This window comes from Ceratotherium simum, chromosome 9, assembly GCF_057802395.1.
Source record: "Ceratotherium simum simum isolate JZ-2026a chromosome 9, ASM5780239v1, whole genome shotgun sequence".
NCBI lineage: Eukaryota > Metazoa > Chordata > Mammalia > Perissodactyla > Rhinocerotidae > Ceratotherium > Ceratotherium simum.
This window is the reverse complement of record NC_141908.1, coordinates 49144504-49168530: the sequence shown is the minus strand read 5'-3', so window position 1 is coordinate 49168530 and position 24027 is coordinate 49144504. Positions and strand designations below refer to the sequence as shown.

Here is a 24027-nt window from a genome sequence, read left to right as displayed (position 1 = left end):
TAGTTTAATTTCTGTCATCTTGATGTCCCATGCAGCACGCTTTCACCATCACATGTACAGAAAGTCTGCCTGAATGTTCCTGGAATTTCAAGGCATTGGATTAGGGATTAATTCAAGCAGAATGACATTTAACATAAAAGTGAGGCTAGGGTATTTTCTTTTCAATAACCTTGTTTTGCTTTTCCCCTGTGGGTAAGCAGCAATGAGCCCTTATAGTCTGGACATCTTCGAGGGCGAGTTATACTGGATATCTAAGGATAAAGGAGAAGTATGGAAGCAAGATAAGTTTGGGCGAGAAGAGAAAGAGAAAATGCTGATAGTGAACCCATGGCTCACTCAAGTTCGAATCTTTCAGCAATATAGATATAATCAATCAGGTAATCACCAACCTTGGAATATGATGTTCCTTATTATCTGGAAACCTTATTTCAAATTAATGGCTATATTGTTGGAAAGTGGTAGTGGATAATAGGCTGATCTCTTGGTGCATGAAAGAAGTGTGTCTGTGTGTGCGCGTATGTGTCTATTTTAACCATTTGACCAAAGAAAGATAAAATTGGAGGTCAAATGAAATTATGCACAGTACCAGCAGATATGAAGGAAAAATATTTCCATCCTCATTGTGTTTGGAGTTATGGGTGTGTACTTCTAGGCCACAGAATCCAGCAGTCATCAGGCCCCTGCAAAATGTGAACTGGGTTGACAGGTCACAAAATGGGTTTCATGGACATCAGAAGTCTTGCCTACTCTTGGAAATGCAAGGTCAGGCTAGTCGAGTTATCCTGAGCTACATGAGCCTTAGTTTAAAGTGGTCATGGGCTGGCCCGGTAGTGTAGTGGTTAAGTTTGCACACTCTGCTTCGGTGGCCCAGAGTTCATGGATTCGGATTCCAGACATGGACCTACAACACTGCTCATCAAGCCATGCTGTGGTGGTGTCCCACATACAAAGTAGAGGAAGGTTGGCACAGATGTTAGCTAAGCAACAATCTCCCTCAAGCAAAAAGAGGAAGGTTGGCAACAGATGTTAGATCAGCGACAATCTTCCTCACCAAAAAAATAAAAAATAAAATAAAATAAAATTGTCAGTCAGATGCATTTCTATCTCCTCCCTTCTTTCTCGTTTTCTTAGTTCTGAGTCCTGCTTCCTCATGTTACCTGGGTTCTAATTCATCCTTCACCATTTTATGGAGTAAGGTGAAAGGGAAGGGAAATCTTTGAAGTGAGGGAAGGAAATAGACTAAGTTCTCTATGTCAGATTCTCTCTTCAGTGTTAACCCAGACATCTGTTACTTCAATTAATCTTCTCCAAAACTGTTTAAAGAGGTTTTGTTCTTATCTCACAAATAAGGAAACTGAGGGTAGGAGAGATTTAGTAACTTGTGTGCCTAAGTCACACAACTAAAGGATGAGTTTTAAACTCAGAAATGATTTTTAGATTCAATTCCTTTTAACTCCAAAGCTTAGTGTCTTTCTGTTCTGGTCCAATTATCCGTATATCTAGTTCCAGATTGAATTCTATGGCTGTGTGGCCTTTGACAAGTTACTTCCCTTCCCATCCCTGTTCTGTGAGACCAAGGTGGAACCTGAGGTCCCCTTGAGTTCACTGATACTCTGAGACCCTGACCAGCCTTGGCTAATTGGAACTCAGAGCTGAAGTTCCTAGGAGATTACAGTGGCTGCAAATGCCTTTTCTAGGACCTAGATCCCTTGTGTTGCTGGTAGTGATTGTCATTCTCCAGTCCCTCTCCCAAACACTCTGGACTCCACTGATATAATAGCTCTTGCATCCTTAAATGCTCCTGTGGCTCTCATGCTTGGCAATGTTAAAGGCAGGAGGGGAGAGCACAGTACACCTGGTGAGGCCCCTATGGCCGCTGGAGAGAGAGCAGCCTAGGAGTCAGGCAGAGGAAAATCTGGAGACTTCTCTTGAAAAGCGTCTCAGCCAGCTGATGCTCTGGGCCCCCTTTGGAAAGTACTAATTCCCGTGTAATCCAGAGACCCAGCCCAGTGGTGCCAGATGAGCATTTCCTCTGGACCAATTTTTAGCATGCATCAGAATCATCTAGGAGCTTGTTGATCACAAATTGCTGGGTCTTGCCTGAAGGGTTTCTTATTTAATATGCCTGAGGGGGCCTAAGAATTTGCATTTCCAACAAGTTCCCAGATGATGCTGATGTTGCTGGTTCAGCGACCACATTTTGAGAATCCCTGCTCCAGGCGCTACTCAAAGTGTGGGCCGTGGACCAGTAGCATTGGTATCATATGGGAGCTCATTAGAAATGCAGACTCTCAGGCCCCACCCCAGCCCCCTGAATCAGATTCCCCAGGGGATTTGTATTACATTGAAGTTTGAAGTTAGAGCTCTGCTCTAGAGAGCTGAAGAAATGTTAATTGGACAGATTTTGAGTCATGCTTTTGGAGTATGCCTTTTTATTTTATAGCCATGCCTTGTCTATGGTTACTTTTTGGATGACAGAGAATCAGGATCACAGAATATTTGTCTAAGAAGGAATTTAGAGATCATCTATTCCTTGGATAAATCATAATATATGCTAAAGTAGGATTCAGAAGACTCTAGAATTACCTGAGGAGCTTTTAACAGTAATACTTGAGCTCTATCCCAGACCAATTTAAATCTGAATTTCTGTGTCTGGGCATCAGTAGTTGTGAATAGCTCCCAGGTGATTCTGATAATCATAGCTCTACATTCCCTTGTCTTGCAAATTAGGAAACTGAAGCCCAGAAAAAAGTTCTCTTTGGAAGGTGGGACTGGAAATCACGTCCAGTATATGCTTTGGATGGACCACACATTATGAGCTATCTGAATTTGGGCAATGACAAATCTTGATGTAATAATGGGGTCTTACTGGTCTTTTGAACTATCTCAGGTCATTTAGCATTGATTAGTTTTTGGCATCATTCAGTGAACCAGACACACACCTACCTTCTAAATCTGCCAGGGCAATAGAGGAGATAAAAGATGCCAGTAGAAAATGTGGTGGGACAGAAGTGGGATGGAGGGTACAGGGAGAGACTGTGCCATTCTGTTGTGGTGGCAGGAGATGGTCGTATAAATGAGGGTGAGTAGCCAGGTGGCATGTGGTCTAGAGGTGTTGGGATGCTGCCTGGGCTCTCCTGTCACCTGGCAGGGCCACAACTAAGTTGATGGGCATATCCTTGGTTGGGGTATTCATTTCCTCCTCAGAACCTAACCACTGTTCTCATCTACTTTCCAGTGCCCAACCGCTGTAAAAAGGTCTGCAGCCACCTCTGCCTGCTGAGACCTGGAGGATACAGCTGTGCCTGTCCCCAAGGCTCCACCTTTATACCAGGGAGAACCACTGAGTGTAATGCAGGTAGGAGCACTGCCTGGGCAGCCATGGGGCCTGGTGGAGCTCCTCTGCCTTCTGCAGTAGGTTCTCGACCTGTGTTTCACCTTCTTCAGAAGCCTGAAGAATCCCTGCATACTGGGGCCTTTACAGAATAGAGTGGTGATGGCTAGAAGGAGGGATGAGAGATATGGGAAATAATGAGTAGAGCTGAGTGAGGGGCCAAACAGTTCTTGTGTTCCAATGATATCTGAGAATTAATTGCTAAGATCTGCAGAGATATAGATCCAGTACCCCTAAACCTAGTGTTATGTTGTTTTGTAAAGACATTTTGAAGAACAAATTTTCTATAAGGCCGCTTCCTCCTGTCTCTACCCCATACTGGGTTCCTATCACCCCAGAATCCATTCAGCCTTAACAGGAGTTCCTTGAGGTGGACAACCAGTTTCCTGAGGTGGGGGCCTTATGCAGTACAGAGGGGAGGGCTAGAGGAGTTCTTGTTTTCCTCACATGCTCAATTCAAAGTTTTGACCACTGAAAAAGGGCCACATTTTAGAAGGTACCTTATGCTGTGGGGAGACGGAGGCTGGAATAAGGAAGCAGTGGTTTAATTCTCATCTGAAATGCTGTGGATGATCTATTCTTGGCAAGACCTTTCTTCAATGACTCTTTTAAATTAAGGAGTTAATAAGCCATGGGGAATAACTAGGGTCCCTAACTAGTATCCAGCGCTTGATAAGCACGTTAAAAAAATTATCCTGCAGTTCACTAGCCGCCTTCCCCCAGTTTTAGCTGCTGGGGAAATGGAGAGGCTTAACCACCTTCCACCACCAGGGGGAGCAAGCAGTTAAACAAGGCACCACCTTCTGACTTGCTTCTCAGACAGGCTGAAAAGTTGGCAGGTTTAGAGAATGAACTCAGGGAGAAAAAACTGCTTCCCTCTGCTTCCCTTCCCGTATCCCCACTATCATCCCAGCGCTGCTGGGGAAATATTGGCAAAGTGACAATACTTAGCAATATTTTTAACAAAACGACAATTTCAAGATTTGGGATTTGTTCTATGCTGTAGATGGATCATTCTGACATTTGTTGCAATTTCACATTGAAGGAGAGGTGTTGTGCAAGTTGTCATCTCATCTGCTTTCCTCATTTACATTTTTTGTCAAGTGGATCATATTAAGAGTCTTGTTTAAAAAAACTTTAACCAAAGTAAGCACGTTAATGATGGTGGTCATTTCATATGGGGTCTTGGTTTGGTATATTAATTAATTAATTCGATAAATATTTATTGAGTGCTTGCTATGTGCTAGACACTGTTCTGAGTGCCGGAGATAACAGAAAGGAACAAAGAGACAAACCACCTGCTCTTGTTGAGTTTATATTCTAGTAGATAATCAATAGAGAACCCAATAAATCTATAATGTCAGGTGGTAAAAGTAAAAGGAGAAAACGAAAGCAGGTAAGAGGAATGAGGGTGGGGTGGGAATGGGGTTGTCTTTTTAGAGATTTCCGGGGAGGCCTCTAGGTAAACTGAACTTTGAGTAGAGACTCAAATTGAGAGACTCAAATTGAGCCAGAGGGGTATCTGAAGTCCTTAAATAGACACACATGGGATGAATACTTATTGAGCATCTTCTAAGTATAAGACATGGACACACCAATGAGTCTTCAGGCACATCTAGGGAGTACGTGGGGGCTGAGCTGGAGCAGGAACCCAGAGCAAGGGCAGTTTTGTAGGACTTAAAAATGAGGAGATCTCTACCCAGCTGTCCACCAAGCATCTATGTGGGATCTGTGATGGAGGGATTGCTGGTGCTTTGGAGCCTTTAGTTGAAGTTCAGGGTGCATCTAAATTGAACTCTTGATTTTAACTGGGTTCACAGAGGAGAATTCTGAAAACTTCAAATGAGAATGTGACTGTCCTAAGAGATTCCTTTACCACAAGTTTCTTTTAACTATTAATGTATGTTCTGGAGTCTAGCATCTCTCCACTGTGTTTTTTTTGGTCCGGGGGTGGGGGTGGAATGCTATAAACTGCCTCTATCTTTCCACCAAATGTATGTTACTCTCCAAGACCTTATTGATAAGGAAATTCATCTGATTTAAGGGGAAGGTAATGTTTTGATAGGGAGACTAATTAGCTGGCCCGCCCCCATCCACCCCCTCACCGCCCCTCCCCCATCCTATTCCTGAAGCGGGTTTGCATGGTATGGGTGTTCTGCTGAGTATGGCCGACTAACACATGCATGGCTTTCCCTTTCTGCAGCCATCGAAAGTCCTATCATCATGCCCCCCCCATGCAGGTGTATGCACGGAGGAAATTGCTATTTTGATGAGAATGACCTCCCCAAATGCAAGTAAGTCTGAATGTTGAGGTCCGAGCTATAGCCCTTGCCTCTTCTAGGGGAATTCAAGACCTTAAAGTAGCTAGAAAAACAAGTATAGGAACCTTGCCAGTTCACTAATTTTCACATCTTAACCAGCTTGCCCTCCCTTGGGGGAGTCCACAGAGAACTAAGGCAGTGCCTCTCAAACTGTAATGTGCCTAAGAATCACCTGGGGTCTGGGTCAAATGCCCATCTCACTCACAGGGATTCTGCATTTCTAACAAGCTCCTGGGAGATGCTACAGAATTGTGGGCCACATTTTGGGGAGCAGGAGTTAGAGAAACAATGGCCACATTTACCTACACACCTGGTCTTGTTAATTACAATGGGATTGTGGGAGAGTGGCCATCAGCAGAGCTGCTTCAGTACAAGGCACTCGTGGTGAGCAGAGAGACTGAGCCGAAGATTCGGAAAGAAGAGAATTATTGAGAAAGCTCTAACACAGAGCAAGATGAATGGAGGTCTTTAAAAAATTTAATGAAAACATATCAAAGAACACAATTGTGGTTTCCATTTTTACTCTCTAAGGAAGAATTCCATCCATTAGAGAACACACCAATAGGTTTATTTGATGAGATTAACCCTGTAGGTGCCACAGCTACTCCATTGAAAATGAATTTTCAAAGTCAGATTACTGTTCTTTCTGCTTGTCATCTCTTGGCAGAATAAACAAAAGTCGTACAGAATACATTGTCTGTTCATCATGTGATTTACTCAGTCGAACCTCTCTCTACCTCAAGATGTGCTTGTAAAATTGCAATAAAAGCCTAAGAAGGCAACAGCTCGTGAACAGTCTTCTTTTATTTTTAGGTGTCCTAGTGGCTACACAGGAAAATATTGTGAAATAGGGCTTTCAAAAGGCGTTCCTCCAGGAACAAGTAAGTTTTGAGAATATGAGCAACCTGGAAATACTTCACAGACCCTACATTGAATGCTATTTATAGTCTGTTTAACCTAGTCTTTGAAGAATGAATGGTTCTGGCCCCCAGCTTTTATTGCTAAGTGTATTGGCTCTTTTCTTTCTCTGCATGTTGATATGTTCGCTTTTTCTCCCCTCTTCAATGGCAGCGGTGGCTGTGCTGTTGACAATCATCCTGATCATTGTAATTGGAGCTTTGGCAACGTTAGCCTTTTTCCACTATCGGAGAACTGGTTCCCTTTTGCCTTCTCTGCCCAAGCTGCCAAGGTCAGTTTCGTTCTGTGGAATATTGATTTTAGAAGCCTGTGTGATGTGACCTTGTGAATAACTTAGTTTTTTTTTTTAAGTTAAAAAGTGCACAATACACAGTTCACCTATTCTACAGAAACAAAAAGTAGTGAACTTAAGGCAGTCACTTCAAATCACAACTTCTTAATCAAGTGCTTCTTTGAAGCCTGTGCAAATCACATTTTATAGTCCAAATGGTTGTGCCTGCTGGTGGGCATTCAGGTTAGACTGGAGAACAGAGTCGGCTGTGGGAAGGACTAGGCTTTATTCCTGTGAGTCCCAAACTGGCCCTTTCTTAGATCTCAAGCGTTCAGGAATGTGCTTTGACACTTCCAGGTAGCCAAGGGAACTTACTACCATATTTGATGTGTAAATTCAGAGTGGGAATTGAGCATTTCATTTAAATAAGATTTAGCAATATGGAGGAAAGGGTACTATTGCAAAAGATTATTAAAAAAAATAATAAGACACTGTTTTGATTACTTCGTTTCAGCTTAAGCAGTCTTGTCAAATCCTCTGAAAATGGAAATGGGGTGACCTTCAGATCAGGGGCAGAAGTTAACATGGATATTGGAGTATCTGGTTTTGGGCCTGAGTCTGCTATTGACAGATCAATGGTGATGGTGAGTGTGGTTTCAAAATGACTATTTGAAGGTTGTCATTTTTACTGTTTTATACACTTTTTATAAAGAATAAAATTAACCTAGAAAAAAAATGAAATACTGTATGCCTCTCAGAATAAAGTCTTCACTCTACAGGCAAAGTTAGAAACCATTAGGTTTGTTGCAGAAATGTATCTAAAAATATTAGTAATAAAATTAAAATTTATTATGCTCTAAGCCACACTGTTGAATTGGAATTATAAACAGTCTTAAGTTTAACTGGAATCTTAGTCTTATGTTTTTAGGGAGAGGGAGAGAGAGAGCATGATATTCTGTTTTTGTTTGATGACTTTTTGTATGTTTAAAGGAAGGAGTAGGGAAATATATATTTCCTGATCTCATTTATTTTCCTGCCAATGTATAGTGATGGAATAAACAGTGATTTTAGAGTCAGTGGTTGGTTCAAATCGCAACTCTCCCACCTTCTAAGTATGTAATAATAGAGAGCTTATCTCTCTGACTCTGCTGTTCCCATCTGTAACATGGGTATAATAATACCTCCTGTGAGGACCAATGGATACCTTATGAGGCGCCGTGTATAGTCTCTATAATCAGTATGGGGGAATCACTTTCAGTATTTTGCCTTTCCCCTAAATCTTTCATTTTTGAAATGAAAATTTCAAAATGCCTGAAAATACAATAATATCCATTCTTTCTTCTTTCCCCCCTCCCTCTTCTCTTTGCCCTTCTTCCACCACATCCTTTTCTCTGTTGTCCAACCCCAGTCTCCAAGTGAGTTATTTTAGAGAACTCGGATATAGGAAGAGTGTTTCTGCTTTCTAGAGCTAATGAATTAGCACATGTATGTTACTTTACATGATGGTTGCCACATGGAGGCCTTGCGTCTCTGCTGGCTTGTTTTGTTGTAAGTTCTTTTTTGGTAAATTTGGTGTTGCCTAGCATACCTCCAGGGGTGAGGTATGCTTGCTCTGTGTGTGACCCAGGTTGGTACGGTATGATCTTTTTGTTTTCCCCATCAGAGTGAACACTTTGCTATGGAGATGGGGAAGCAGCCCATAATATTTGAAAACCCGATGTATACAGCCAAGGACAAGGAGAGTGCAGCCAAAGTGGTTCAGCCAACTCAGGTGAGAAATCGCACGGTCCTTTCTTTCAGGTACTGCTGTTGCCAGCTCTGATTCTGTTGAACAGTGCCCTCTCAGGGTCCTCTTGGCCTTCCCTCGAAGGGAAGGAAGCACAGTGGTCCGTTCCTCGGCTTCTCTACCTGCAGTAACAGGACTGACCCAAGGACAAGAGGCCTGAAAACAATCAGAATCCCGTTTTGTTGCACAGTTGTTGGGTTTGGCAACCATCCTGGGGGCACTGACCAAGAGCCTTTTCATTCTGAGTGGTCAGAGCAAGAGGTAGGAGTCCATTCAGAGGCTCAGCGAACACAGTACCTGACACACACAGGCTGTCTGTAAATCTTTGTGAAATGAATGAGTGAATGATTGTTAGGTCATTCTTCAGAGACTTTGGGACTGGGTATACTCTCTGGGTTCTTATTGGTATCATAAGGGTGTGATTTGAGGTGACCTCCCTATGCTTGCCTTTCCCATACTGTTCGGAAAAGTACAAAGTTTTCCAAAGTTGATAGGCAGTTACCCAAATTTCCTTTGGTACAGCCCTATTACTCACTCATCTTTAAGAGCAGCAGGGGGATGAGATAGGAGCGTGGATGAAGGGAAAGAACTTTTCATCAGGTCTGGACCAATAGCCCCAACACCACTTCCAGTGCCTGTCAACTATTGGCCTGTACTTCCTTTGCCAAAACAACTGTGGCCTCAGCAAAACACACGTTCATTGCTAATACCTAAATTTCCTTTGAACTCACAGGGTAGGGTACATTTTAATATATGATAGAAATGTTTATTTTATGAATAGCTTTCTTAGGACCAGAAATATTTGAATCTTGAAAGCATTTTGCCTAATCCTTTGATATTCAGATAGCAAAACTTTAATCACATGATGAAGTAGATATGACATTTTATTTGGCATTTTCACTTAAAATAAAATGAGGCCCTGTATATAAGGACATATCCAAGTTTGAGAAGAAATGAAGTGGTGAATGTAAAAATACAGTCATGTGCTGCATAATGACGTTTCAGTCAGTGATGGACCGCATATACAATGGTGGTCTCATAAGGGCAGTACCATAGAGCCTAGATGTGTTGTAGGCTATACCTAGGTTTGTGTAAGTACTGTAGGGGAGGAAGAAATTTTCCTCTACCCTCCTGGGTTCTTCTGGTTGGTCTAAGAATTCAATTGACATGAGACAGATTAACAGGAGAAAAACAAACAAATGATTAATAACATGTATACGTGGGAGAAACCCAGGAAAACTGAGTAACTCACCAAAATGGTCAAAGTCCTCACCTTAAACACCATCCTCAGCTAAAGACAAAAGATGATGCTGGGGGTGGGGAGAGGCAAGGACTTCAAAGGGAAGGAAGGCAATTCACAGGTAGGGGGAAAAAAAGCAAACGTTTGGAAAACAACTGTTTGGCCACACAGAAACAGAATAACACAGAGGGAAGCCCAGCAAACAGGCTTTTCTAGGTTCCTCTCTGTCTCCCACCTAGTTCACGTTATGATAAAGTGATAGCTTGCTTCCTGAGACAGCTTTTTTTAATCTGAATTCTTTTAGGCAGTGAAGGGGGAGGTAACAAGAAAAACTTTCTGAGTTTTTTTTCCTTAATAATAGTCAGCCTAAAATAATCCTCATGTTAGAGACACATTTTGGGGTGGCAAATTTTGTTCCCCTTCAGTACACTCTATGAGGTTTGTATAATGATGAAATCGCCTAATGACACATTTCTCAGGACGTATAGGAAAAAGAGTGAATTTCTACCCTGTAATTTATTAATTATATATCTATTGTAATTTGGGCTTAAGAGGGAACCTTGGAATGCTATGAATGTTACAGAAAATGTCTAGAGGAGTATTAATTCAACCTCTTTTAAGCAGTCCTCTGAAATTATTAATTTTATTCTGAATATCCAAAGATATGATTCTCAATTTACCAGTGAGTTTGGGAATCATTCATGCTGTTCTTCTAGGATTTGGCTGCCAATATACAACCAGAGACCCTTTTATCCAAAAATATGGTCAACAGTGGGAGTAAGGGGACTTAGAGAACACAGTGGAAAGTGCTATTACTAAGTGAGAGAGTGACCAGTGAGGGTTTTTTTTGCCTCCCAGGATTAAGGCAGGAGAAAGATGACTTAGTCGTTGGTGCTTCTGATTTTGGGGAGATGGGAGTGGTGTTTAGTCCTGGGCTACCGGGTGGGTCTCATACAATAAAAATGGATGCCTGACCGTGTCTGTGAGAGAGCAAGGTGGTAAACAGGACAAAAGAGTTGATAAGAAACTTTGTAGCAAATTTATTTATTACCAAATTATTTCAAAACAGCCTTCAATATGCACAAAGGTGACTGTAACTGGAAATGTGGATAACAAGAACTATGGAAGTCCCGTAATCCCTTCTGAGATAGTTCCAGACACACAGCCGACTTCCCCGAGTGCTGATGGAACTCAGGTAACAGTGGTTGACTACTGAAATGTTATGGCATTTGGAAAGGACTTGGGTATTGCTGGGTTTATTAATCCTAGGCAAACTAGGAAGCACCCCGATAAGCTCATAGATCCCCAAGTGTGTAGGTAGTTAATAAAGATAATTTAAAAAATCGTAAATTGAAAAACTTTCTGCCAAACAAAGCTACGTTCTAACATTGTGTTGGGAATGATATTCTTTGTGACATGGGAGACCATGCGGAAAAGAAGGGCAACAAATTTCTTCAGCCTCTTCAGACCAGTGGCGTTTAATTTGCAAGAATGACTTCATGTGAATAAAGAGCTCACTATGTCAAGGATACACGTAGAAGACCCTTCCCTTCTGTGGGTAATGCAGTTTTTCTACAGTGTATACCTTGGTTCTCTTAGATAATGTGTGTTGTTCTTAGCTCTACTGCTGCTACCTATGTTCACCACTAGATGGCACTAATTCACATGCTCTTCATCTATCCCTCTTTCTGTCCATTCATCATCTGTCTAACTGTTTAACCATTATTGCCTTCACGCGCCAGGCACAATATTTAATGATGGAGATTAAAAGAAAAAAAAGGCCACTAAATAGAACTTCTCTACCATGCCTGCAGGCCCCTCTGTAGACTATTTGTTCTACAGAGAGACATTCAATAAATAAATTTGATATAAAGCTGTATTGATGGATAATATATCACTAGTTTTAATGGACACATATGAAGCTATTCAAGATCTAGCTGTTTGCTTCTGGGCAAACTATTTTACCTCTGGGTGCTAGAATGGGTGGGGCAGTTCTTTGTGGTATAAACTATCCTATGCATTGCAGGACATGTTAATATTCAGTAGTGTCTCCTCCAATGCATTGTGATCCCAGAAATCATCCCCCTCGCACTCACACACTCCCAGTTGAGAAGAGTAGGAGCTGGGGTGTCTCAGTGTTAAGGTTCTTTGACTCTTTCTGTGAAGTAATATAAAGAAACAAATGTCTAAGGGTAGTTCGAAATCTTACCATTTATACAATCCTTATTTCTCAAATTGCTAATCTATAAACAGAATTGGTATCTGCAAAGTTAACTTGGAAGTCATGTTGGATTTTCAGTGCCTCTGTTCTGCTTGTTTGGGTCAAAATAAAAGTTGAACTAAATTGAGGCTAATGAGAAGAGCTTATACCAAAGGTCTCTTTGTCTACCTTTTCATATTCCATTTACTAAGTCCTTCTTCTCCCATCACACATATGAGCATGCACACTCACACAAATGTTGTCTTAGAAAGGAATTTTCAGTTTCATATTTTTCAAGAGACTAATTTTTTTTCTTTAAGCTACCTTAGAAAATGGATTTTGAAGATTAATTTTCCACAGACACTAGAATACTTGAATGTGACATATTCGGTTCCCCAAGTCTGGCTCAACTCCAAGATAGTGCCAGATTTGTTTTGTATCCTTGACACTTTTTTCTCAGTCCATTTCAAGTCTAGTGATCCTCTTCCCTAGACAGGGCTCTCTCCCGGCCTGAGCAGGAAGAGGAATGTGGTGGGGATGCTGCAACCTCTGACCTTAACATCAGTCATTAGAAACAAAATGGGCACTGAAAAACTTTCAAATGGGAGTGGATCTTCACCACCTATAGTCCCTTTCTTTCTCATCTCCATCTTCGCAGTACGTCGGTTCTTGCTCTTACTTTTTTTAATCATTTGGGGCTGAGACCCTCTAAGGTTTATCCTCCCTATGTCTCCAAGGATCTTCCCATATCCATTGCCTCCTGGGCACTGAGATAACAGCTGGTGTGGCTTAAAGCAGTAGATGCACTTGGTTAGGATCACCCCAAGTTGACATTATTGTGCCAAGGAGTCTCACAGATTTGTCTTTCATCAGTGAATCTGCTCAAAGGACTCAAAGTTAAGAACATAAACTCCTGTGACTTAGTTCTATCATTTCCAAAAGTCTCATTGAAATGCATTGGATTTCCCAAGGAGATAAAATGAAAGTCACCACCATTTCTCTTATTAATAATTGCTTAACTCCAAGTAGCCATTCCATACTGAAGCAATGACCTTTAAGAGTTTTGGCCTTCCCCATTTGAGTATAAGCTTCCAGAGGTCGGCCTCTGACCTGAATGTCTTCCTCTCCCCCTTGGTGGTGGCCATGTACAGAGTAGGTGCTCACTTAAATATGGGTTAAAGAGAATGGCCTCCTCTACTTCTCCTGTAGTCATGTGCTCCCCACTCCTTTACATGTTGGCCCCCTACTTTCGCAGAGCAAGAGATACCCCATAAAACATGTGGGCTATCTCAGCTACCTGCTGGAGTAGACTATCTATTCCTTTGTCTCCTGCCAGGTTTCCATCTGGCAGCCTGAGCTGTGGCAGCACTGCCACCCTGGGCAACTTTTACTAAGTCCTTCTTCTCCCATCACACATATGAGCATGCACACTCACACAAATGTTGTCTTAGAAAGGTGGCAAGAGAAGTTCATGCCACCACCCACCATAGTCTAGGGTGATTTCTCTTTGGGCTCTTCAGTTTGTGGCCCCTGAGTCCTATAGTCACTGCCTACTCTTCTACCTACAATTTACTTATATAATCTTGCTGTGACTCAGTTTCTTCATCTGTAAAATAGAGATAATAAGAGCACCTACCTCACAGAGTTGTTGGGAAGATTAAATCAGAAAATTGTAAGACTCTTAGAATATAGTCCCTGACACATAGTAAGCACTCCATAAATGTTAGTTGTTTTTGTTGTCACTATTATTATGATGAGGATTACAGGAGGAAATAATGAAGGGAGAAGGGGTATCTTGAGTTGACCAAGGATCAAGATGTCATTTTAGGAAATGAGACTTACAATCTGGCTTTTTCCTCGCATTTTTAGGCAGCCTCTGGAGAAATCTCTTACCTGTTTCTGTCAAAGCTTCCAGATACTATGGGTACAGAGTCTCTAAACTATAAATTTCAAATTAAGGAGCATTTTGAAATTATTAAAATCACCCACAGAGTTTCAGTTACTGTTCAGGGACCCTCAGAAGAAGTGAAAACTTTACCACGTGGGCTGAGTCACAAGTCCCGGGTCCCAAATTGCTTTTTCCTTCAGTAAGAAAAAAATTTAAAACCTAGACAGAGGGGTAGAAACCCACAAAAAAGTTCCATTCCTGAAGGTTTTCTGTTTCTTCTTTTTCATTTAGGCAACAAAATGGAATATCTTCAAACGAAAACCGAAACAAACTACCAACTTTGAAAACCCAATCTATGCAGAGGTAATTTTTAACACTTTTTCTTAGCACCAGCGTTCTTTCTTAGAAATAACTTGCCTCACTAAATTGAACATGCACTCAGATTATTCTGAGCAAACTGGCAAAGATGCGTCTTCTTCACACACGACTGTTTCTAGTCGTATTGGGGGAATAAATGGCTGATTCATGTTTTGTTGTGGTCTTAGATGGACAGTGACCAGAAGGAAAGTACTGCTGTGGCCCCACCTCCATCACCTTCTCTCCCTGCTGAAATCCCTCCCAAAAGAGGCTCAACTCCAGCCTACACTGCAACGGAAGACACTTTTAAAGACACTGCCAACCTTGTTAGAGAAGACTCTGAGGTATAGCTATGCCAGCTATTTAGGGAATAATTAGAAACACACTTTTGCACATATATTTTTTACGACCAGATGAAAAAAGTTAACATTCAGTACTTTATAAAAAAAATATATTTTCCCTGTTCACCTGTAGCTGGAAGTGTCTGTGGAAACTATACCTTGTGTGTCTTTTTTTTTTACTTATGCCATCTCATATTTTTACAAATAATTATCACAATGTACTATATGTATATCTTTGCACTGAAGCTATCTGAAGGTAAGGCTATAAATATATTGTACATTTGTAAATTTTGGAAAGATTATCACATCATTAAATTTGCTAATAAAAGAATCTGCTGAATTGGTCGGTGATCATTACAGTAAATGATCCAATGAGAAAAGGAATTAACGAGGGGCCTTTAGCCGTGTCTAACGAAGAGGCACCACTCATGTTTCCTATAGAATTTCCCAGGAAAGGAATTCAGGCCCCACTCTTGGGTCCATGTTTAGACATCAGCACTTAATTAAGGTTCACTATGACATGTAACCCGATTAATAGGCATATTGATAGGAGCACTGTGTGCTGTATAGACTTCTGGACTTGACTGTAGATGCCTCAGATAATGCAGAAGGTAGAAAAAGCAATTCAACCTCACCCTTCTACATGTTTGTGTTGTCTAAATAGAGCATTCTGCTTCCTGTGTGTTATCTCACTAGCTGTCAAGTCAACATTGTTATTTGCAATGTCTGTGAGAACACACCATGTCATTAAGTGCAAGTGTCTTGCAAAGAGTTTGTATTTAATCGAATGAACTCTTTTGCTTGATGGGCCACAGGGCAACTTATGTCCTTGCCTGGTATCTCAGGTGGTCACCTATCCTAGAAACTGGAGCTCGGTAGCTGAATTACTAAAACCAAATCTGTGTCTTCATAATGTAAGGTGCACAACAAACACTGGTTAAGCAAAGCCTCAATTGGGTTTTTGTTTCTGTGTGAAAATATCATTATAATGACTATTTATTTCCTAAGTCAAACATGAATAGAAAGGGAAACCATTCTTATTGAGCCTTTTTTAGGTCTTTTGGCTAAATCTGTACATTTGTATCAGAACGTCCTGTAGAGCCTAGCTCTTTTCTTGAATAGTTGGTATAGTCTCCACGGGAACCATGCGGGAATATACAATTCCATACTAAGCAGCATTCCTGTCTCTCTGTGCTAATATTGCACATTTTTAAAACAATGAATGAACGGATGGATGGATGAATGAAACCTGTACTACTGATTATTTTATTCCTGAGTTCTCAAAATATTTGTTGCTCGTATTTTGAGTGCTTATTGTAATTACTTTGAAATGTACTTTGATTAGAAAAGCAAACGGAAATGATGCTGCTGAAAAATTTCTAATAAATGTGTATTTTATCAGACTTCCGTGTGTTTCTGAAGCCCGGGTCATGAATCAGTTGTATGTTACTGTGCTGAGCTTGGGGCTTGGAATACTAGGCAATCTGGGAACCAAGGATGCCCAGGGTTCGGGGAAGTGGGAAGGAATTTACAGCACACTCAGCCCTGATGGGCCGGCGGGGTGATCTCAGAGAGAAGAGTAACCTCCTTTAGGTTCCCACCTGAACTCTGGGTGGGCAGCTCCCTTAATTGCCTTTCAATGTCAATTTCCACTTCCCCTTTTCCTTCCTTACACCCTAGGCCCTCAGCCAGATTCCCCATTTTGGATCTAATTGTGTTCCAGAGCTTAGCTTAAGAAGCCACTGCTGAGGGACCGTGGAGCTGCTCATGTGGAGACAGAAGACAGTGAGGATGGCCACAGCTGGAGAGGGTTTTGTTCAGAACCAGGATTTGAGCTTCACTGGGGTGTATTCTGATGTCCTGACTCTGGGATATGTGAGCTGTATCAGGCAACATAAAGTGTGAATACCAGGAGTGAAAGGGAGCCAGGATAAGCTGTGCTTGGGAATGCTTGTACTTTCCACCTGTGATATTTGTCTTGGGCCTTAAGCTCAATAGGGGAGTTTCTTGTATGAGAATTAGTTTCCTGCTTAGCTTCATTTCTGAGTCTGCCCCAGAAAGGAATCAGAAAGTCTGCTGCTGTGTCCCCTCCTCTCCTGTGTACGGGGACGCTTGGGAACTGGAGGGTGAGAGTCACACGTCACCCTCCTGGTAGGCTCTCCCAGCCCCGGTTCTGTCCCTGCCTCGCTCTCTACAGCCTGAGCAGCTGTTCGGAAGTTCTGCCAGGTGGAAGAACACCCGAAAGACAGGGTGCTATTTACAGGACTGAAAAGCTGATGATGCTCATCATTTCATCACGTGAAGCAGGAACAGTTTTACTAGCAGAGCATCTTTATACTGCACAATACACAATCACAACCCAGGCAGATGCGCCCATAGCAAGCTGTCAAATCACAGTGTTGTCTGTTTCCAGGGTTTCCTGTTGATCTTTTTAACTATTGATTTATTTATGCACTCTGTGGTCTACCAGCACTCAGTTGCAGACAAATGGACGCAGAGACCATGGGTTTTAGGAAAATATGTGAGAGAAGGGCTTTCAATTGAGAATTCCATCCATTAACTTGTTTTTTTCCTCTGAATTGGGAAAAGACCACTATTATTTGCTTTTTGAGGTGGAATATCTCAGGCTAGCTCAAAGATGATCAAGAATTAGTTAGGCCCTAGGGTCAGGGAGCATTCTGAGGAAGTTGGTTAGAGATGCACAGGCTTTCCCAGGCGTCCTAGAAAGAGCCCTGTGTCTTGCTACAGTTTGCTTGTCCTGAATTGCAATTCTTCTGCTATTCCCAAATAAACCTGTCTTTTTGAGCTTGCCTCAGTTTACCTCTTTATTTAGGTCGACAAAGGCAATTACCCAACCAATTACTTTCATGATAGGGACTAGGCCGTCCTCCTGCTGTTAATCTCTGAGCCTCAGCTGCTGCTTCTATAAAATAGGGAGATTGGCTGTGAGAGTCCAGTGTGAAAATGTATGTAAAGAGTGTGTGCAGCCCAATGCCTGGCTCAGAGTAAGCCCTCAATCAGTAGTGGCCACATTATCATTGTTTATTAAGTGGAGGGGCAAGGAGGAGGTTTTTAAAAAAAGGAAATGTATTTTTAAAAGCTTCTTGGGTGATTTTAATGTGCAGCCAGGCTTAGAACTACAAATCTAAGTAGAAGTGGCTAATCTTTAATTTTTTTTTTAGTTAAGGATGTTATGGGATGTTCAAGATTTTGTCCAAAAGATAGAAGAAGAATCACATATCTTTGGAAGAATGCATGTACCTTGTCTGTAATGAGGCTAGAGTAGAGATGATAAAATGCTGGGTCTCATTAGATTGTCCTTTAAGGGTGATAGGAAAGCAATAAATACCCCTGAATATGAAAGATGGGAAACAAAGGTGGAGAAAGGTAAAGTACATATTCAGGTCACAGCGCGGGGCACAGAGCCACATTTCTTGTTCCAACAAGCCAGGGGTAGGGCCTTCCACAAAATTCCCAGTGTCTAGCACCCAGACCTTGGCTGACAAAGAGCAAGTTGATGTAGGAATTTATTCCTCTTATCTTTTCCCATGTTTCCAGACTCAACTCCACGAGACTTTTCTTTCGTTACGTTTGTTAGTTTCCCTTCGCCCCATTGTGGCTGTAACTTCCTCAGGATGCCTTTCAAGGGTCGGGGGAATAAGAGACTTTGGCAAGTCCTGGGACTTCCTGACACTAAAGAGACATTTACTGTGAGACAGGTAGGATGCAGTCTATTTCCAAGAGTGCAATTGTATATTTATTGCTTCTATGTCTTCATTTGTTGAGCTTTTCTGTTTTTATTTTTGGGCAACTTCTAAGAATAAAGCATTTGAGAGCAATACTTCCATTTTAGAAGACAAGTAATCTCGAGCTGTTCTTGGCGCAGTGCTTTGCTGATATTTTCCAAATCTTAAAGGGACCAGATACATTTGGTGGAGGGCAGTGGAGGCTTCACTAGCAGCACAGAAAATGGTTACCCACAGTATGGTGGTAGTTGCCTAGGCTTTGGGCGGGGGAGTCCATGTATCTGCCTTTGGCCTCGTGTAAATGGCTGACAGACTCCTGTCACACCAGCAAGTAGCGCTTCTCCTGGAGAGAGCGGAGCTCTAACCGGCCACGTGACCTTGGGTAAGTCATTTCACCTCCCTGCAGATTAGCAGCTTTATCTGGAAAGTGAAGGGGCTGGAAAAGGTTATCTCTAAGTTCTCCTTTAGCTTTCAAGTGCTGTGGTTCAATGATTTATCTCTACTTCAGTCTTCATCTGGAATTTCATTTCAAACTCCAGGCAGCTGTTTCAGTAAGTTCTAAGCTTGTTATAGCAACTTCAAAGAAGGCAGATTCAATTATAGCATCTTAATTTTTATCCTCAAATGCTGTCCTCTCTAGGTAAGTATCAGAGAGACGCATTTTAGGAAATCCTTTCTTTGAAGTATCTGAAAGGCTGCCTGTCAATTTCAGGGCTGAAAGTTGCTACGCCGGGATGGTTTATAGATCCAAGGCCACAGGAGACTTTCACGGGGCCCCAGCCCACACTGAGTTTCCTGAGGCACATGAAGGGCCCCTAGTCAGAGAGTGAGGCTGGCTGGAGGAGCAGGCAGTCACCTGTGGAGAACAAATGGCCTCCTGCAGACTTGTGATGACATGCTAGGCCCATGAATGGTCTCTGAGTTAAAGAACAAATGAACCCAGAGGTAAAGTACATGAATCAGGACTTTCCATTCTTTGAAAGTTAAACTTGAATTTATTTTTTATTTTTTGTGAGGAAGATCAGCCCTCAGCTAACATCTGCCAATCCTCCTTTTTTTTTTTTTTTTTTTTGCTAGGGAAGACTGGCCCTGGGCTAACATCCATGCCCATCTTCCTCCACTTTATATGGGACACCGCCAGAGCATGGCTTGACAAGCGGTGTGTTGGTGTGTGCCTGGGATCCGAACCGGTGAACCCCGGGCAGCCACAGCGGAGCGCACGCACTTAACTGCTTGCACCACCGGGCTGGCCCTATTTTTTATTTTTTAATTGTGGTAAAATAGACATAACATAAAATTTTAAATTTTAATTTTTAATCATCAGTCTGGTATCTGGGGCCTTTTTTTGTTTTTGTTTTTCCATGATGGCCTTATAAGGCTGCCTGTCATGGGTTTGAAAATCACTGAGGCACAGTATTTCCTTCTAATATCTGACTGTGTGAGAGCCCATGAAAAGATGGCAGGAAACACAGCTCAACTCAGCCCCGCCCAGCAGGAAATGCTGTAGTCAGCTATCATTGCCACGTGAGTTACTTCTCGGAATGGGTCAAGGCTCTGGTGTTTAGAGTGTGAAGACACCAATGTGAAGAGTTGAAGCAAATGGCCACCAAGTCCTGGTTTAGGAGTCAGCTTTGATGTATTAGAGAGTGAACAAGAGTTGGAGCCTAATTAGCTGGCTGACCTTACCCAAGCTGTTGAGTTTCTCTAAACTTCAGCTCCTTATCTAAAAAAAATGGAGATCATAAACTCCATAGGGGTCTCGTGAGGATAATACTTATTCATTCACTCAACAGATATTGAATGAGCATCTACTAGGTACCAGGGAATAGTAACAGCTAACCTTTACCGAGTACTTGATGTGAAGTACCTCATTGAATCCTCCTGGAAGCCTTATATGGGAAGTACTGTTTTTACCATTTTACAGATCAGAAAACTGAGATAATAGACAGGAAGATGCTTTGTAAATTATAAAGCATAATACAACATGCTTTGGCACAAGATCATGACCTAGGAAAAATTTGCCTTTACTTCCCCCATTTTAATTCTGTGGATTCTCAGTGACCTATACTGTCTCACAAAAACAACAACAATAGCAGGTATTTACTGAATGTTTCCTATGCACCAACACCTCTTCTAAGCACTTTCAGGTATTAACTCATTTAATCCTTGAAACAAACCTATGACATAGATTATTATCATCCCCATTTTACAGATGAGCAAACTGAGGTGAGAGAGATTAAATAACTTGCACAAAGTGTTGGATCCAGGACCCTAATTTGGTCTGCACTCTGCACCATTATGCCACACTGAGTTCCAACATAGGTTGTCCTACCGAACCCACCAGACTGAACTCCCTCTCCACCCCTGTTCTACCCTGCCCTTCGTGCCCAACAGCTTCCTAGTCTTAAAATCTTTCCTAACTCCTATCAAAACTTCCTGTACAAAGGAAGCCTTTGGTGACTTGTATTCTACTGAGGCAGATAAATCAACTCTGGCCCTTGTGCGTTACCATGTTACCTTCAGTTAACACTAATGTGATTTAACAAGATCCCTTGGAGGAGAGGGCTTTGGTCACACGAGGGACCTCCTTGTGCTGGACTGGCTCTTCGGGTGCTCCTTCCCCAGCTGGGTGCTGGCTTCTCCCCCTGTGAAGGGCCAAGCCAGCCCAACTAGCTGTGCCAACCAGCATTAACCTTTTCTTTACATGAGTCATTAGCATTTAAATGTGCAATGAACCAACGCTCTGATTTAGTCTGTGGAGAAATAAATCTGTCAGGACAGGCTGAATATTAGTGGCTCGCCTCCTACTGTGTCCGACCATGCAAGGCGACTCGTTCCTGGGAAACCGAGCAGCAGAAAAATGTGAAAGGAAGTTACAGTCCAGTGACTTTTCTGAGCTCTGCCTCAAAACGGATGGTGGAGCTCAACAGCTCAGACAGCTAACTCTATCCTAAATCTTATTGTAATTTCCTGGGTGGGTCTTTCTTTAATCAAGCGGGATGCACACCCTTTTGCTGCACTCGCATGGACCTTCTAAGTTCACCTCCATTCTATTCCTGTCACACATTTTAATCGTCCTTTTCCTTGTCTCTCTCCTACCTTGTGTGAGTGTTTCAGGGACAATAACTAGCTTTCTCTCCTATATCCATAGGCCCTACCAGTGAACCTGGTGCTTAATATGTGCTGAATAAATGTTAGGTAAGTAAATTAATAGAGAGAAGTTAAAGGCTCAGGCAAGAAAGAAATCCTCCCATCGAATCCTGTGCCTCCAGTGAAAGATGACTGATCTCTGATCTCACGGGCACATATTTATCCTGCCTCCCTCACAGGATCATTTAGGAGGGTTAATGGTGTGATGTTACTCTGGTCACTGTAAGGTGCCATTTAAATTTATACCTTGACTTTTTTCTTCTAAGTTCCTGGGACTTATAAAGGCTCTTAATTGTATAGAATGGTCAGATGTTATTTAAAAGACCTCTGAGGAGTTAACCTCATGCTGTTCCCAAAAGATTACTGAAAGAAAATGAGCCATTACTAAAAGTTTCTCTGGATGCAGGTAGAGGTGCTCCACCCCTCCTGTGCCACTTAATCCCTAAATTTAACAGTGCTCGTGTGCAGAACAGGGCTGCTAAGAGCCACTTGTGAAACCACTCTGGTTTCTGGCCTTTTGAGACCAGGCTCCATTGGAACCAGGCCTATAATAGCTCATGTCTACTGAGCAGTTACTGTATGATATTCTGCATTTAGGGTTCTGCACATAGTATCTCATTTGGAGTGTACAGCAACCTGAAGGACTATGGTTATTAGCATGCCCATTTTGTGGAGGAGGAAACTGAGGCACAGAGTTAGAACGGCTTGCCCCAAATCAGAGCTAGGCTTTGAACCCAGGAGGCTTCAACCCAGAGCCACATCTCCAACCAGGGTCCTTACTGCTTTCTGGGTCATCTCTGGGATTTGAGGCATGATGTAATGGAAAGAGCCCTGTTCTAGGGAGGGGGAGACCCAAGTCTTATTCCAGGTTGGCCAAAAATTAGTGATGTGATCTCAACAAGTTGCCCATTTTTTGTATTTTTTTTTTTTTTTGTGAGGAAGATCAGCCCTGAGCTAACATCCATGCCAATCCTCCTCTTTTTGCTGAGGAAGACCAGCCCTGAGCTAACATCTATTGCCAATCCTCCTCCTTTTTTTGCCCCCCTTTTTCTCCCCAAAGCCCCAGTAGATAGTTGTATGTCATAGTTGCACATCCTTCTAGTTGCTATATGTGGGACGCGGCCTCAGCATAGCCGGAGAAGCGGTGCGTCGGTGTGCGCCCGGGATCCGAACCTGGGCTGCCAGTAGTGGAGGGCGTGCACTTAACAGCTAAGCCATGGGACCGGCCCTTGTTTTTGTATTTTTTAAACGGGGGATTGAAGATCAGTATTTTAAAATTTTTCATAAAGGTAGACCCCTTCTATTAATTCCATGCGGCCTTTGCTTTGAAAAATATCATTTATCAAAAGATTTGTCTTTATTGAATAACAATTGCTTTGCTTTCCATTTGTAATTAATTAAGTCAAGTCAGTTATCAGTTTCAGTGAGGTCCTGCCTGTCCACTTTGCCTACAGCAGTTTCCACTCTGTTTTTGTGTCACATTACTGATTATTTTTCTTTCTTCATCCTAGCCACCATCTTTTATGGAATAAGTCTATCTGTTCTCTTAGTTTTATCTCTCTCCCTTCAGAACGTGAGCTTCCGTGAGGGCCAGCAACTCTTCTACCTTATTCATCTCCGTATTTTCAGGATCTAACACCTACTAGGCACTTAACGAATTTGTTGAATTAACAAATAAACTGACTTACTGGTATTGACAAACCTGTTAGCTCATGCTGTTAAAGGGTAAGTACATCATTTCAATTGTTTAAAAATATTGAAAGTAACTCGAAGAGCTCCATTTCTGCTCTTTAAAAGTCTGTGGACTCTAGGTTGGAAATCACTGGGTGGAATAGCCTCAAAGCTCCCATCTGCTTCTGAAATCTCACAATCCAGTGGGTGTCCTTTGTGAAGCCAACTGGGGAGAGTCAGTGAAGGCTGGACCCCAGACAGTGGCTTTCCCCACTGAAGCAATCCATAGAAAGTAGGGAATGCTCTGTGCTGCCTGCTAATACCCACCTAACTCCAGGCAGGGTCACCCTCAAGTCCAGGTGCTGTAGCATAACTGTGTTCATGGTGGAGAGACTTCCATGGCAGCAGCAGTTCTCTCAAGATCCCAGTAGACGGCCAACCTATAGCCTTGCTACTTAGTTAATGTACAGGTTGCAGGAGTTGAAGAAAAGACTTTCTTCATCCATTCTCATATACATATATGCAAGATGCTTGGATCTATCCCTTTATGAAACTAAATATCAATATTATGAGACCTCAAGAATCTTCTGGAAAGCCATGTATACCTCTATAAGAATGGGTGGGAGGAAGGCAGGATGAAGCAGAGGGAGAAGTTGAACTATGGTGCAATCACCGTGGAGGCCTCAGCCAATCCTACAGGATGCTCTGGAGCTGGGAAAGGTCCTAATTGAGGCTAGGGCCAAG

At 42.2% G+C, this 24027-nt stretch overlaps 1 protein-coding gene across 5 annotated transcripts in view; it reads left to right on the top strand.

Moving 5' to 3' along the window:
- Positions 1-16119, top strand: part of LRP2 (LDL receptor related protein 2) — a 203479-nt gene extending 187360 nt beyond the window's left edge. For all 5 annotated transcript variants that reach the window (XM_087435357.1, XM_087435356.1, XM_087435355.1 and 2 more), the window contains 10 exons: positions 201-377; positions 3239-3358; positions 5598-5688; positions 6529-6596; positions 6787-6904; positions 7419-7548; positions 8568-8675; positions 11000-11125; positions 14310-14381; positions 14564-16119. In XM_087435357.1, the coding sequence (XP_087291483.1) occupies positions 201-377; positions 3239-3358; positions 5598-5688; positions 6529-6596; positions 6787-6904; positions 7419-7548; positions 8568-8675; positions 11000-11125; positions 14310-14381; positions 14564-14725 (1172 nt within the window). In that variant the 3' untranslated portion in view covers positions 14726-16119. The remainder of the gene's footprint in view (positions 1-200; positions 378-3238; positions 3359-5597; positions 5689-6528; positions 6597-6786; positions 6905-7418; positions 7549-8567; positions 8676-10999; positions 11126-14309; positions 14382-14563) is intronic.
- The last annotated feature ends 7908 nt before the right edge of the window (positions 16120-24027 follow it).